This window comes from Eulemur rufifrons, chromosome 5, assembly GCF_041146395.1.
Source record: "Eulemur rufifrons isolate Redbay chromosome 5, OSU_ERuf_1, whole genome shotgun sequence".
In the NCBI taxonomy this organism is placed as follows: domain Eukaryota; kingdom Metazoa; phylum Chordata; class Mammalia; order Primates; family Lemuridae; genus Eulemur; species Eulemur rufifrons.
In genome coordinates, this window is record NC_090987.1 from 41,889,734 (window position 1) to 41,907,105 (window position 17,372).

General features: G+C 35.6%; 1 protein-coding gene across 1 annotated transcript in view; it reads left to right on the forward strand.

The window, feature by feature from the left end:
- Positions 1-242: 242 nt before the first annotated feature.
- The window catches only part of ESCO1 (establishment of sister chromatid cohesion N-acetyltransferase 1), a 47,809-nt gene continuing 30,679 nt past the window's right edge, over positions 243-17,372 (forward strand). Inside the window, exons 1-5 of the mRNA XM_069468199.1 lie at positions 243-1,796; positions 6,855-6,969; positions 8,428-8,488; positions 9,609-9,723; positions 14,012-14,143. Coding sequence (XP_069324300.1) covers positions 249-1,796; positions 6,855-6,969; positions 8,428-8,488; positions 9,609-9,723; positions 14,012-14,143 — 1,971 coding nt within the window. The 5' untranslated portion in view covers positions 243-248. The remainder of the gene's footprint in view (positions 1,797-6,854; positions 6,970-8,427; positions 8,489-9,608; positions 9,724-14,011; positions 14,144-17,372) is intronic.

Here is a 17,372-nt window from a genome sequence, read left to right on the forward strand (position 1 = left end):
TATTGCCTTGTCCAAAGTAAAGCAAATATCTTTAAGCATTCATGACAGCTTTTCTCATGTCCTAGGAATGACAGAAACCTTGCTTGAAGCAAAGTAGTATTTTTGTTGAAAATGTTTATCAGCATCAGTTAAAGTTGATTTTTTAAGACCTGCTCCTCATTAGTAATACTAGCTATTCAGCATTCACACCTATCAGGACACGGAAGTCCTCTCAAAAACACTTCAGAAAAGGAAGACATTACTCAGGAATGATGTCCATTCAGGAGAAATCAAAAGAAAATTCCTCCAAAGTTACTAAAAAAAGTGAAGATAAGAATTTAGAAACAGAAATTCAAGGTTCTCAAAAGAATCTAGCAAAAAAATCAGGTCCAAAGGAAACTGTAAAATCATTGGTTAAATCTTCCAGCGAAAGTAAAATAAATCAGCCTGAATTGGGAATACGCATGACTACAAGGTCAGCAAAGGCATCATCCAATGATAAAGCCACTCAGTCCATTAATAAAAATACGGTGACTGTGAAGGAACATGCACCACAAGAATCTACAAAAAAGAAGAAATTATCTCAGAAAAAATTAGTGCATGAAACCATTAAAGCAAACGAACAGCTTAACCGGAGATCACAAAGACTGCAACAATTAACAGAGGTTTCCAGGTCTTTGCGCAGTAGAGAAATTCAGGGTCAAGTTCAAGCATTTAAACAGAGTTTGCCACCAACAAGAAAAGAGCACTGTAGCAATACTCAAAGTAAATGTAATTCGGTTAAAACAAGTCAAAAACACGTGAAAAGAAAAGTACTGGAAATAAAGTCTGACTCTAAAGAGGATGAAAATCTTGTAATTAATGAAGTAATAAATTCCCCCAAAGGGAAAAAACGCAAAGTAGAACATCAGACAGCTTATACTTGTAGTTCTCAGTGCATACAAGGATCTGAAAAGTGTCTTCAGAAGACTATTAGAAAAGAGGAAATAAAACCTGTGCCTGTAACTTCTGAGATAAAAAGATCAAAAGTGGCTATTTCAGTGGTGTCAAAAAAGAGTGAGATGAAGAAATCAGTTCATACACAAGTGAATGCTAGCGCAAAATCCCAAAAAAGTCCACAGCCATCAGTGCCTGAAAAAAATGTAGATAATGAGCTGGAGCAAGAAGGAAAGAGCAAACGAGGTAGTATTCTCCAGCTCTGTGAAGAAATTGCTGGTGAAATTGAGTCAGATACTGTAGAGGTAAAAAAGGAATCTTTACAAATGGAGAGTGTAAAGGAGGAGAAGCCTATAGAAATAAAATTGGAGGAGACCAATGTTGAGAGACAAATACTTCATCAGAAGAAAACGAATCAGGATGTGCAATGTAATCGTTTCTTCCCCAGTAGAAAAACAAAGCCTGTGAAGTGTGTACTAAATGGGATAAACAGCTCAACTAAGAAGAACTCCAACTGGACTAAAATTAAACTCTCAAAATTTAACTCTGTGCAGCAAAATAAGTTGGATTCTCAAGGTTCCCCTAAATTGGGCTTGTTACGAACCAGTTTTTCACCACCAGCTTTAGAAATGCATCATCCAGTGACACAAAGTACATTTTTAGGGATAAAACCACATGACAGAAATATAGAATGCCAGCAGGAAAAACTGAAAGAAATAAATTCTGCAGAAGTTAAAATTAATGATATCACAGTTGAAATTAATAAAACTACAGAAAGGACTCCTGAAAATTGTCATTTGGATAATCAGATAAAACCTTCTCCTGACCCACCATTGGATAATCAGATGAAACATTCTTTTGAATCAGCAGCTCCAGATAAGGTAATCCATTTTTATTATGTACAGTAGCAGTTCCCAAGTACTTTCTAATAAGAAATCTGTTTACAACGTATTTTAGTTGAAGAATTAAGTCATAAGAGGTTGAAGAGTCATTTGTAAGACATCCTATTATGCTCTTAGGAAGAATTTTGTTAACCCAGTCTTGTAGTGATAAAATTTAGTGACACCTTTAGATGGCTCACATTTACTTAGATGCTTCTCATTGTTTCCTCATTTTCACTGTTCATTTTTTTTAATGTATAAACATCAAACATAAACATAAAACAGCATAAACCTGTTGAATTCCAACTTTTCTTTTAAATTTAATGTACTGATTTTTTTTCTATTAATTATAACAACAGAAAATATGTTTCTTAGTGATTAAAATCTAGAACTTAAACTTGGGCCCAGTTCTGACCAAGATATTAAATTAATTTCAGCTGGCCTAACCAACCTTTCTTTTTCATCTAATAAAGTTGAAAAGTTAAACATATTTAAAGGGGGGATGACTTGTGTGGCCATTTTGAATAGTTAACAAATAAAATATCTGAGAGGTATAAATAATTATGTCTTCGGTCTAAGAATAAAATTGTAGTGGCCAAGAGCTTTTGAAATGGAAAAGTAAATTGAAAACCAGACTCTTATGTCTGGAAGAAACTTTAATGATTATTTGAGAAAGTAGTTTAATACTTTAAAAAAAGCAGCTGAACCCCGTATGGAGAATATCAACATATAACACCAATAAGCAGAAATTTTATATGCATAGAACCCTGGAACTCTAATACAGATAAAACTTATTAATTTGCATTAATTTTATAATGAGAAAACTGAGAGCAAAATGTGACTTAGGTCTCATGTTTGGTGGCACAAATAGGATTAGAATTTAGTTGTTCTAATTCTTAGCCCAGATTCTTTTTATAACATACTCTGAACATTAGAAAATCATTTGAGCAAAAAAGGTATCAAGAATAGAGAAGAAAGTTGAGTTTTGAGAGAGATTTAAAGTTCTCTTTAGAAACGTTTGGTCTAGGAGCAAATCTGAATGAGTTAAGAGTCTGGGCTTTATTCCAGAAGCTGTGAAAGTAGATCAGTGTCTATTCTTCTGGGCTGAAAATCAAAGTAAACTTAAATGGAACAGACACACCATATGGTACTCTTACATTTTATTTTCTATATACATAGGAATGAAAGCATCAGTTGAAAGATAATTATTCAGAGAAATTTTACCAAATAGTCGGTGGCAGTAATTAGAAGTAAGTAGGGAGTGGTAGTTCGAGTAATAAGTTGTGGCCTCTTGCAGAGATGGGGTGGGTGACTTTTTATTCAATATTGTTTCTCGGTGGGGTGCTGTGGCTCACGCCTGTAATCCTAGCACTCTGGGAGGCCGAGGCAGGCGGATTATTTGAGCTCAGGAGTTCGAGACCAGCCTGAGCAAGAGCGAGACCCCGTCTCTACTAAAAATAGAAAGAAATTATATGGACAGCTAAAAAATATATAGAAAAATTAGCTGGGCATGGTGGCGCATGCCTGTAGTCTCAGCTACTTGGGGGGCTGAGGCAGGAGGATTGCTTGAGCCCAGGAGTTTGAGGTTGCTGTGAGCTAGGCTGACGCCATGGCACTCCAGGCCCAGGCAAGAGAGTGAGACTCTGTCTCAAAAAAAAAAAAAAAAGATTGTTTCTCCACATGTAGCTGGGGAGTGTATCTTCTAATTCCTGGCTTTATAAGTGCATGTCAAAACTCAAAAGGCAAACAGTTTATGGAGAATATATTGAAGGATATGAAATCTAATTCATTCTTTTGGACTAAACTATGCTAGAATAGAGATGTTTATTTACAGCATATAATCTCTATCTTTTATAACATTGCTTTTACTGAAAGGTGCTTTGGATGCAGCCCTTCTGTTTTGTGGAACGTTCTAAGAAACAGTCCTGTGAAACTTGTTGCTGTGTTAAGAATTTTATTTATGTTTTGAAATTGTTGACTATTTCAAACATTTAGAGTATAGCAGAGATTAATATTACCCTCATGTATCAGCCACTAAGATTCGACAAAAATTAACATTTTGTTGAATTATTTCAGGTCCTTTAAAATAAGAAAAGTACATTGCGAAAATGGTTGAAAACTGTACCTCCCTCTTCATTCCATTCACCACCCTTCTCCCCAGGGTTAAATGTGCTGCTGGAGTTGGTGTGGATCTTTTTTATTTTTATGATTTTATGTGTTATGTGTATATAAATTCATAAAGAATACTTAATATTGTTTATGTTTTAAATTTTTACATAAATGATAACAAATTTTCTGTAGCTTAGTTTTGTACAGTCAACATTATATTTGATTCTTATTGATACATGGGCATTTTAATAACTGTAAAGGAATATATCACAAGTTTATCTTTCCTCTATCAAAGACTTTCAGGTGATTTCCAGTTTTTATCACCAATATCAACAATGTGATCACTATCACAGAGTGATCAGAAAATGTGGTGGTGACCATATCAGTTCAAGACATATTTGAGTCCCTGCTATGTTCATGGTACTGTGCTAGGGTTACAGAAGATATGTTTCCTGCCTTTAAGTAATTTACATTGCAGTAGTCATTTAGAGATTTTTCTTTACTCCATAAATACTAAGAAATGAGGGTAGCTTAGTTTAACAATCATAATAGCTTTTGTTTGATGAACACTGACTCTTTGCTAAAGGAGAGCTTAATATAAATAACTGCAGTCAGCACTGTAAGTTCCATTATTATACACATATTACAGGAGAGTAAAGTGAGGTTTAGATATTAAAGTAACTTACCTGAGTGACAGTTAAGTGATGGAGCCCCAATTTAAACTGAGATTGGCTAGCTTTAAAGCTCAGCCAGAGTTATACCTGGGGGGAGGTAACAGAATGCAAAAAACAAAAGCAAAACAACCCTTTCCCCATAACTGCAACTTTTATATCATTGAAAACTTTTCCTATAGCCACTATAATTTTGCTCTTTTGATTATATGGTGTCAGTCTCAGCACTACTGAGAAAAGATGGTGGTTGATAAGACTAAGCATCTGGTAGAACTTCTCCGAATTCTTTGGGGGTGAATTTAAATTATTCTGACTTTACAAATTTTAAAGCTCAATTATTTTATGATTTGCTTTTTAAACCAATAACTTAACTAAATTCTGGGCCAGGCGAGATGGCTCATGCCTGTAATCCTAGCACTCTGGGAGGCTGAGGTGGGAGGATCCTTTGAGATCAGGAGTTTGAGAACAACAGGAGTTTGAGAACAACCTGAGCAAGAGCGAGACCCCCGTCTATCCAAAAAAACAGAAAAATTTGCTGGGTTGGTGGTGCTTGCCTATAGTCCCAGCTACTCAGGAAGCTGAGGCAAGAGGGTCACTTGAGCCCAGGAGTTTGAGGTTGTGGTGAGCTAGGCTGACGCCACAGCACTCTACTCTGGGCAACAGATCTAGACTCTGTGTTAAAAAAATAAAAATAAAAACCTGCAAAACTTACTAACTTCTGGTTGGTGGTGATTAGAATAATTAGTAACATGTTGCTCTTCTCTTTAATTTTTCTGCTTTGTTTTTCAATGACAAAAATGTTTATTTTTTTCAAAAATATGGTAAAAAAAGTCACATGTTCATTGTAGCAATCACATTATAGATACACAAAATTAATTGTTTCCTTCCTCACTTGTATTTCCCTGAAATAGCCACTGTTTGTGGAGTTTGGAGTATTTTCTTTTGTTACTAATTGAGTATCTGCTTTGGCAAGGTTCTGAATTAAGGGTTTTTGGGAATAAAAAGGTAAGTATAACATTGTTCTTGCTCTTAAGATTTGTAGGTAAGTCAGATACAAATAGCTGATTCAGAGTAGGAAATGATAAGGACATAAAAGATGTATAGACAAAGTAGATGAAGGATAATTAGGGAAGATTGGGGAAGGCTTCATGGAGGAAGTTAATATTTGAGTAGTAAGTTGAATTTATACAGGGAGAAAGGTATTCTAGATCAGCATTATCCAGTAGAAGTACAATGTGAGCCACATATATAATTTTAAATTATCTGGTAGCCACATTAATGGAGTAAAAAGAAACTGGTAAAATTAATTTTAATAAATTTTATTTTAACCTGTCATATAAAAGTACTATCATTTCAACATGTAATCAGTTTTTAAAATTGTTTTATTTATTTTTTTGAGACAGGGTCTTGCTCTGTTGCCCCGGCTAGAGTGCAGTGTGTTGTCATAGTTCACTGCAACCTCAAACTCCTGGACTTGAGCAGTCCTCCTGCCTCAGCCTCTCAAGTAGCTGGGACTACAGGCACTGTGCCACCATGCCTGGCTAATTTTTCTATTTTTTTTTTTTTTTTGTAGAGATGAGGGTCTTGCTCTTGTTCAGGCTGGTCTCAAACTCCTGGCCACAAGCAATCCTCCTGCCTCCCAAAGTGCTAGGATTATAGGCATGAGCTCCTGTGCTTGGCCTAAAAATTATTAATGACATATTTTACTCTCTTTTTTGTGTGTGCTTAGGTTTTCAAAATCTGGTGTGTGATTTATGCTTACAGCACATCTCAAATCATACCACATTTTACATGTTCACTAGTCAGATGCATCAGATGTTGCAGTGACTACCATATTGGATGGTACAATTTAGAGAGGTAGATAGAACTCTTATGATAAAAGGTATAGAGCCAGGCAGCTATATCATATGTCCATGGGAGAGGTGTTAATTTTATTTTATTGTTTTTGAGCCAGGGTGTCACTATGTTGCCCAAGCTGGCTTTGAACTTCTAGGCTCAAGCAATCCTCTCCCACCTCAGTCTCCTGAGTAGGTGGGACTACAGGTGCAAGCCATTGTACCCAGCTTGTTTTTAAATTTAGCTTGAAGGGGAATAATGGCCACTAATGCTGAGGGGGTAGCTTGTGGCAAGATCATGGAGAGATTTATTTAATGCATATCTGTGTGAATTACTCCAAATATAAAGTATCTTAACTTTTATATATATGCTAAAATTTACTCAAAATGTATTTGGTAAAGACCCAAAGTTGATATGAAAATTTTGATTTATGTGTGTTCAGAATTTCAGCCTATGTTTGGAATCCAAGCTGGGAAGCAATCCAGTGGAAAATACTAGTTCTGTTTCAACTCTGCTCAGTCAGGCAAAAATCGATACAGAAGAGAGTAAATTTCCAGGTAATACTTTGAAAATACTGGATTTCACAGTGTTCAGTGACATTTTTGTCACTATTACAGAAAACACTATCATATGCCAAATAGGCCTGCTAAATAAATCCTTAACCATTGCTATGTTTTTGAAATGTGTGATTATCATGAATGTCACCCATTCTTTCAGAATTGCTTCTGTTGATTGGTTTGTTTAAGGTATCTAAGTGCAGTACCTTTTCCCTATCTAAAGTTCTTTTGTTTTCAAATCTTTCATTTTGTTTGTGACTCTCTGGAGAAGTATTCCTTAATGAACTGCTTAAGGTAATGGTAGCAGCTTATTTGTCAAGTACTTTATTATTTGTACTTTACTACTTTAGGTTGTTATCTTTAATAACTCAGTTCACCATCTCAGTGATTCTATGTCTGAATTAAGGATTTAATAAATGCTGCAAATTGTCCACTATACCATACAAAAGCTTTATTTTTGTAACCCTGTGAATATTTTTTTACAATATATTATTTGAAATGTTGTATGGGGATTTGCTCACCTGTATCAGATGGGGTACCAGAGGATATAGAAAAGAAATTTCTAATTCCTTATTTCTGTCTGCTAGAGGAAAATTTTACTCAGAGCAAAATATTGAGGTCAGATAATCGCCATTACTTACTTATTTAACTTTTTCTCTTAGTGGGGGAAGGGGAAATGTAATATAATATGAGAAATGCATTTATTCATTAGAAAATAAAATGGATCTATTATTTCATTTGTGTATTAGTGTGATTAAAATTCCAGAGACCCCCCCCCCTTTTTTTTTTAAAAGAGAGAGATCTCTCTCTGTCACCCTGGCTTGAGTGCAGTGGCGTCATCATCATAGATAGCTCGCTGCCACCTACAACTCCTGGGCTCAAGTGATTCTCCTGCTTTAGCCTCCCGAGTAGCTGGGACTACAGGAGCAAGCCACCACACCCAGCTAATGTTTTCTATTTTTTAGTAGAGTCAGGGTTTCATTCTTGCTCAGGCTGGTCTGGAATTCCTGAGCTCAAGTGATCCTCCCCTCACCTTGGCTTCTGAGAGTGCTAGGATTACAGGCGTGAGCCATTGCACCTGGCCCAAGAGACCGTAATTTTTTTTAACAAGGAAATGTTTTCATTAATTTCCATTTAGAGATTATATAATTATGCAGGCGTTGAAACAATTTTCTTTATTATTCAGTATTAGTAATTGTTTGTGAAATTAGAAGTGAACTTAATCTACCGTGAGATCTCTTTGCAATTCTTGAGTTCAAGGGCGGGACAGCCTTTCTTGCCTCTTCTCTGAAGAGTAATATCTAGGAAGGGGGCTCTAATTTTATCAAATTGTCTGTTAACAAATAAATTATTTAGTGCATGGAAAGTTTTTTTTCTTTATTTATAATGATTTCATCCATTAGATGGACAGCTGGTACAAAACTTAATACATAACCCATCTTCTTGATTATATTACAGGTTCAGCTCCCAAACAGCACAGTATACTCAATAACCAAACATTTAAGAGCAGTGATAACAGGTAAGATATTAGTTAAATTTAAGTACTTAAGGATTATATACTTATAAGTTTGAACTTACAAATTTTCTTTTTATTACACTTTTTTAAAAGCCTATACATAGTGTTTAATAGCTTTTTTCATTAATGTACTGTGGCCATCTTTTTTTACCTTCTTACTTCATTTTTTAAATTCTGTATTAGATTTCATTGTGTGTCTGTTCTGTGGTTTATTTAACTGTTCTCCACTTAATGAACATTTTGGAGGTTTCTAGTTTATTTCTGTCCCTCCAAAAAACCCCAAAGGAAGTCCTGCAATAAACACATACATCTTTGCCCACTTTTGTGACTATATTTCAAGGATAAGTTTGTAGCTTTCCCTCCAAAGTGTTTGTGCCTGTTTCTACTCCCAGCAGCCATGTTGAGAATGCTTTTTCCCCCACACTCCTAGAAATACTGGGGGTATTACCAACATGTAAGAGTGTTCCAAATAGATTAAAACCTTTTTGTTTTCTTTCTTTCTTCCTTTTTTTTTTTTGAGACAGGGTCCCTATCACCCCAGGTAGAGTGCAGTGGTGTCATCATAGCTCACTGCAGTCTCAAACTCCTGAACTCGAGCAGTCTTCCTGCCTCAGCCTTCCAAGTAGCTGGGTCTACAAGTGTATACCACCATACCTGGCTAATTTTTCTATTCTTTGTAGAGATGGAGTCTTGCTGTACTGGCCAGGCTGGTCTTGAACTCCTGGCTTCAAGCTATCCTCCCACCTCGGACTCCCAAAGTCCTGGGATTACAGACATGAGCCACTGCACCTGGCCTATTTTCTTTCTAATGTCAGAATTAGATAAATCTGACTTACTTTGCCATTTGGATTACCAACAAATAATATTTAGGACAAACTGGAGTGACTCAGATGGCTAAAACTTTGAAACTATACTGAGACTATAGTAGGTGTTGCAATTTTTTGTTTATTGTGAGTTAATATTGTTAGTTTTTTTTTTTACCCCCTGAAATTGGAATTTGTCAGTGTTGTGTCAAAAATAAGTTATTTTTTGCCTGCAGTGATTTGTAATGATACAGATCTGTAATATTTAATAGGTTTTCTGTGTGTGTGGTTTGTGGTTTTTTTTTTTTTTTTTTTTAAAGGGAGACACCACCAAATCATTCTTGGCCTAAGTGTAATTCCCATTTGGAGATAACAATTCCAAAGGACTTGAAACTAAAAGAAGCAGAGAAAGGTGATGAAAAACAGTTGATCATAGTAAGTACACAGTGTGACTTTTTCGGTGAAGTATTGTTAAAAGCATCTCTTAGTTTGTTTTGTGTTGCTATAGCAGAATATCTGAGACTGGGTAATTTATATAGAAAAGAAGTTTATTTAGCTCACAGTTCTGAAGGCTGGGATTTGCATCTGCACTGGTGAGGACCTCAGGCGCCTTCAACTCATGAATGAAAACAGAAGGTGGGGAGCAAACTCATGTAGGAAGAGACCACAAGCTCATTTCCCTTTTGGAGGAAGCAAGAGAGAGAAACCAAGGAAGCCAGATTGTTTTTAACACTTGCTGTCTTGGGAAGTAATCCATTCCTGAGAGAACTCACTTCAGTGGGAGAGCAGAGCTTTAGTTGGCATTAATCTTGTTTGTGAAGGATCTGTCCCCATACCCCAAACATCTCCCACTAGGCCCCACCTCTTAACACTGCCACATTGGAGATCTTATTTCAACATGAGTTTTGGTGAGGACAAACCAAACCATATCAAAATCATACCAGTGTCCCATTTATGCACGGTGTTAAAGAATAAATTTATTCGTAGAGACTTTTTGACAACATAAATTTTCATTATGGAAAATATTCCTGGTGTTATTACAAATCCCCTACTCAAATAGTGAGTCCATCCTGTAATAAATAATAATTCAGTTTTCATATTTCTAGTTGTGATACTTTATTTCACATCTGTTACTTTGTTAGATATGTCATTTGATCACTGCCTTCTTTCAGTAGTTGATTTAAATATTAAAATAGCATGAGCTTAATACATAAAAGGATTTTAAGTATCTATATTGTATATATTACAATTTTAAAATTACAGTTTATGCAAAACCAATAGTAAATTTGAAATAGAGGATAAATATTCTCCAGTTTGGTAGCAAAATGGAAAAGAGAGGGCGATATTAATACTTTGATTAAAAATATAATTTGAATAAGTGAAGGCAATTAAAAAATCACAGTAACCGATATAATAGGGACATTTAATATTGTTCCAGTTAACAGGCTTTTTTGAGACTGGGCAGTGGATTTTTTTTTTTTTTTGATCCAGGGTCTTGCTCTGTCTCTCAGGCTAGAGTGCAGTGGCATCATCCAGCTCAAGTGATCCTCCTGCCTCAGCCTGCTGAGTAGCTGGGTCTACAGGTGTGAACCACCATTGCCTGGCTAATTTTTCTGTTTTTTTATAGAGATAGGATTTCACTCTTTCTTGCTCAGGCTGATTTTGAATTCCTGGCCTGAAGCAATCCGCCCACTTCCGCCTCCCAATGAATTCTAACTTTAATATCAGAGAATAACTTTGCAAGAATTGTCTAGAAATTTTTTGAAGGAATAGTGAGAGGAAAACTTGTTTTATTTTGTTTAGTAATGTTTCTGTTGTCAAATCAGTGTGATATTGAATCAGGATTAAACAAATAGAATCTAGAGCTGCACTGTCCAGTATGGTAGCCACAGGTGGCTATTGAGCACTTGAAATGTGGCTCGTTGTAATTGAAATATGCTGTAAGTGTAAAAAATACATACTACATTTCAAAGACTAGTACAAAAAATGTAAAGTATCTAGTAGGTTTTTTTTATATTATGTTGAAATTAAGATATTTGGAATGGGTTTTGTTAAGTAAAATGTTATTAAAATTAATTAATTTCACCTGTTCTTGCATTCTTTAACATGACTAATAGAAAATTTAAAATTACATTTGTAGATTACATTTTTATTGGCCAGTGCTGGTCTAGACAATGATGATGATGTTGATGATAGCAGCCAATTCTTTTTTGAAAGCATTATTATATGATCTGTATTCATGTTAAAACTAAGTTAAGCCTTATAGGAAAGTTGAAACGGGTACTACTGTTATTTCCCATTTATTATGAGGACTTAAGGCAGAAATGCTTTCTCATTACTATGAAAACTGCCTGTTCAAAGAGATATTTGTACACCCATGTTCATTCTTCATAATAGCCAAAAGATGGAAACAAGCCAAGTGTCCATTTACAGATGAATGGAAAGACAAAATATGGTATATGTACAATGGAATATTACTCAGCCTTAAAAAGGAAGGAAATTCTGACACATGCACATGGATAAACCTTGAGGACATTATGCTAAGTGAAATAAGCTAGTCACAGAAAGTCTCATACTATATGACTCCACTTATATGAGATACCTAGGGTAGTCAAACTCAGAGACAGAAAGTTGAATGATGGTTGCCAAAGGCTGGGGGGAAAGGAAGAATCGAGAGTTGTTTAATGGGTTGAGTTTCAATTCTGCAAAATGAAGAGTACTGAAGATTGGTTGCAAAATAGCGTGAATGTACTTAATACTATTGTACTATGCACTTAAAAATGGTCAAGATGGCAAGTTTTGTATTATGTGTATTTTACCACAGCTATAAGTTTTTTCTTTTTTTTTTTTTTTTTTTTTTTTTTTGAGACAGAGTCTCACTCTGTTGCCCAGGCTAGAGTGAGTGCCGTGGCGTCAGCCTAGCTCACAGCAACCTCAAACTCCTGAGCTCAAGCGATCCTCCTGTCTCAGCCTCCCGAGTAGCTGGGACTACAGGCATGCACCACCATGCCCGGCTAATTTTTTCTATATATATTTTTTAGCTGTCCATATAATTTCTTTCTATTTTTAGTAGAGATGGGGTCTCGCTCTTGCTCAGGCTGGTCTCGAACTCCTGAGCTCAAACGATCCGCCCACCTCGGCCTCCCAGAGTGCTAGGATTACAGGCGCGAGCCACCGCGCCCGGCCAGTTTTTTCTTTTTTAGAAAACAGCTTGAAATTTTGTGTAACACTTTGTCAATAATTTGAATCATTTAGAATGCATTTGTCTTTAGTTTTATACATAATCTTTTATATACCATTTGATTTCTCTTTGCTGTTTGAGATACTGTTATCTTAATCCTGTTCTTTTCTGCAATTAGCTTTCTTTTCTTTTCTTTCTTTCTTTTTTTTTGAGATAGAGTCTCTGTGTCTCTCTCTCTTGCCCTGGTTGTAGAGTGCAGTGGCCTCATGGTAGCTCACTGCAATCTCAGACTCGGCTCAAGCAGTCCTCTTGCCTCACCCTCCTGAGTTTCTGGGACTACAGGTGTGCGCCATGATGGCTGGCTAATTTTTCTATTTTTAGTAGAGAACAGGGTCTTGCTCTTGCTCAGGCTGGTCTTGAACTCCTGAGCTCAAGCAGTCCTCCCGCCTTGGCCTACCAGAGTCGTAGGCAGTTAGCTTTATAATTGTTCAAATTGCACAGTTATAAAGCAGAAAGAGTAAAGGGATTATTATTATTTTTTTTTTAGCTTATTAATCTTTTTTTTTTTTTTTTTTTTTTTTTGAGACAGAGTCTCGCTCTATTGCCCGGGCTAAAGTGAGTGCCGTGGCGTCAGCCTAGCTCACAGCAACCTCAAACTCCTGAGCTCAAGGGATCCTCCTGTCTCAGCCTCCCGAGTAGCTGGGACTACAGGCATGCGCCACCATGCCCGGCTAATTTTTTCTATATATAATTTTAGCTGTCCATATAATTTCTTTCTATTTTTAGTAGAGATGGGGTCTCGCTCTTGCTCAGGCTGGTCTCGAACTCCTGAGCTCAAAGGATCCGTCCACCTCGGCCTCCCAGAGTGCTAGGATTACAGGCGTGAGCCACCGCGCCCGGCCAGCTTATTAATCTTAAAGTTCATATTGCTGAAATTTTCTTGTTGAATAAAGACAGGAATAGAACACACATGCACACATGGGAAAACAATTGTTATTCTATGGCACAAGTGTGAATTACTGGAGTATAGGTGATTGTAGTCAGTTTCTCTTGCTTATTTAAAATAAAAATAATAGAAAAAATTAATTTCTCCTTAAGAGTTTCTGGTAACATCAAAATATTCTTTTTAATATCTATAACTGTGCAGAAGAAAATTATTAAGAGAACACTTTTAAGGTATTAAATGGAGACTTAACTATTTTCTCTAGACTCTAGCAGTATAATTAATGCAAATATGAAATATATATTCTGACTTTTAGAGTATTCAGTATTTGGGGCTTTAGGATTAAGTATGTGATGTTATAGATATTTCTTAGTTCCTTTAGATTGCTGTAGAGCAAATCATCAGGTTACTAAAATGAAAACATTTCTTAAAATTACACACAGATTGCAGAGGTTCATATCTTAGTTTTTGTAATCAATGCTGAATGTTATTCATTATAAACAGTTCTCACTTTATCTTCACATTATATCCTTAGAGGCTGATGTTCTGGAATAATTCTTTTGGGAGGAAAAAACCTTTTGTTTATTTTTTATGAATAGGATGCAGGACAAAAAAGATTTGGAGCGGTTTCCTGTAATGTTTGTGGAATGCTTTACACAGCTTCAAATCCAGAAGATGAAACACAGCATCTGCTTTTCCACAACCAGTTTATAAGTGCTGTAAAATATGTGGTAAGTGGAATTTGTGAGTTCTAAAGTGTAAAACTCAGATAATTAGGTCAGGATCTTAGTGAGATGAGTTACCAAATAATTGAAAAATTTTCGTTTTTAACAAAGAATAATACATACAAAGCACATGTATTATGTATATTGGCTTATTTTAAAACAAAGCCAAACATACAAACCAGCTAATTTAGTCTGGGTTATGTTGTGGGATTTTTAATTTAAATTGTATTTTTCTTCAAGTAGCAGGATTCTTAAAAAATAAAAAAAAAATTGTATTTTTCTAAAATAGTTACTATACTTGTAAGAAGTAATGCTGTTCCCCTGTAGTATATTTTTTAAACATTCCCTTTGGTTTTAATAATTATTTACTGTTGATAAACCTGTTTATTCATATAATTTGTATGTAACAATTTTATATTTGGGGACTGATGACATATGTTATACGAAGTAGGCAGTTTAGGGATTTCCTTTACTTTCCCTTTGCTATCATGAGGGTATTTCTTTATAAAATTAAAAAAGAAAAATTCTAGAAGGTTAAGACCTCAGAATTTATAGTATACTAAATGGAAAAAAAATCCCACAAAGTAAATATGTTTTAGTATAAAATGTTTTTTTAATATAAGTGTATTTTAGGCATAATGGGTGTTATTTAATATTTGTTTCTGGGAATAGCAAAATTTTTAGCAATTTTGAACCATTTCAGATATCTTGTGAAAATAGTAATTTAATGTAATTGCTGTCTACCCGTATCTGAAATGGAATCTGTTTTTATTTTATACATGTTACCTTCAGTACTGTACACTCACATAATAAGACCTCCAGGATATCTGAACTGAGACCACCAATTCATTTCATATAGACCTCTGTATAGGCACCAGATACTGGATTATTTAAAGGTCTTTATTGGCCTCGGTTAAGATTCATATACCTGTGCTTACCTTTTAGTGAAGGGTTTGAATTCATTGTTTCATTCATCCAGTTATTTCTACCCTGGATAGGTGAGATTTTCCTTTTTTGGTTTTCTACTGTGGTCATCGTTTGTATTCCTTATTTCATCTGCGTTTTCCATACACACTCCCTCTTACCATTTCACTACATAAAATATAAAGTGTGTGGACATAGAATATCTACGAGTAGATATTATCCTTGCATCGTGAAAGAAAATTAGTTCTGTTAGGTACCTAAATACTTCTGGGGCAAAAATATTTCAGTTTATTTTAAATACATGAACCTGGCAGAAGTTAGTTCAAGTTATTTCTACTCAGCTTACAGTATTTAATTTTGGTGATCATTTAGTTTCATAAAATTATAAAAAAACCTTAGGTTTAATAGGCTTAATTCTTCATTTTAAGGAAAATTCTTAATTTCTGAGAGGAACAGTAAAGAAATCAATTAGGAAATATGTGCTCTGCTCTTCTAAGATACCAAGGGAAGTTGATTTATGGAACAAGGTGGAGTCATCACCTTCTAAACCAATTCTGACTACCTTGCAAAGCACATATAGCAGTGTAGGGAACATTAGTTCCTGCTCCAGCCAACCCCTCCTTGATGGGACAGAGCCATGGGTTATTTTATTTATTTTTGAAATAAAGTGAAGAGAAGGAATTGAGTTTAGTAGTTGGCCATCTTTTGCTAACATCAAGGTCAATGTTCTTATCTGTTGTTTTCAAACGTAGGCATACATACAATCTAAGGTGTAGACTCCTCCAAAACATAGTGTCCTTTTACAGTGTGAAAGAGAATAAAAACATACCTATCTTAAAGATGTTCTGTTTTGATCATAGCCCTATGTTTTGACTTGTGACATTAAAAACCTTTGTTGGGCTCCTCTTTTTTTTTTTTTTGGCAGTGGGGGGTGGGTTTCTTTGCACGGATTCCGAGATCGCTGCGCACTCCTCAGTGCCTGGAAGCCCCTTGTTTTGTGCCTTACATGGACATTAAGCACTTGTAAGTGCTTCAGAAAACATCTAATTTTATTTAATGCCAATTTTATGTTTGTTTCTTAGTGAGAAAAACATAGAAGTCATTTGGTGCTCTGGCTTTAATTCATGTTAAGTGGACAATGTTCAGGAAGTATAAATAAAGCTTTTTCTACTTAAGACTGTAAAAATAGAATAAATCAGAAACAATGAGTTTTACTTTTTAAATTTTAATCAAACATTCTTTAGAATATAAGTACCTTTTGTATTGAGGGAAAAATTCAAGTTCCCTACCACATAACAGAAACATTGTGCTAGCCTGGAGTGTTCCACAAAATTGTTACAAAATAGATTAAGCAAGTAGGAAGGTAACTACTGGGCCAGGGAAAAGTGCCCAGCACTTTCTTATCTTTAAGTGGCCACCTCAAACTGGCCCTTACTTTAGAGCTGCTTTGGCTGTCCTGTAGTGTGCACTTTAGCAAATTGTAATACTGAAATCCCCAGCTAGTGAACAATTGTAGTATCATTAACGGAACATGGGTTACATAACAGCAGATGCTGGTGGTACTGTGCCTACATGATATGGTTCACTGTGAAAAAGCAAAGACACAATGTAAAAACTTTGTATTACTCATTGGGAAGGGATTTAAGGCAACACCACAGGTGGGCAGATGTGGATTTTGCATGGAAGAAAGCTCCTGTGGAAGAATTCCTGTCCCCCCAGGAGTAAGCACCCTAGTAAGTAACCTCTAGTAAACTCATCAAGCTGGTCTTCTTTTAGTCATTCTTTGGTCTCTCAGTGCCTTCTCAGTTTGGGGGACAGTCTTCCTATACTGTCCCAGGATTTTCACAAGACACCATAGCGTAAAAATCTTTCCCAGACAAGTTAATAATTTTATGATGGTTAGAAATGGCTAAAGCCCTATTTTTAAAAGGTTAAACTAATATTTAAATTATATAGTCATAGTGGAAATTGATGTCCACAGATCCTATTTTTTTTGTTGACTGAAATACTTGCTATTTCTTTACCTTATCTTTTATTTCTTCTTTGGTTTGGGTAGTGGGGAGTAGGTAATTTCTTTATTCCTTCAATTTACCCCATGTGCCTCACTGACACCATTCAGGGACATGAATTTCATCTGACTTACTGGAAATTATTTAGGAAGGAACCTCTCACTGCTTCAGGGGGAGCCTGGAATCTGGTTTAGACTTAGGAATTCAGTTTCCTTCAGGAACTAAAAGTACTGTTCTTTAAAGGTGTGAAGAGAAAGCAGGAGTTCTCCCCTGGTTCATTGAGCCATGTAGCCAGGCCAGGA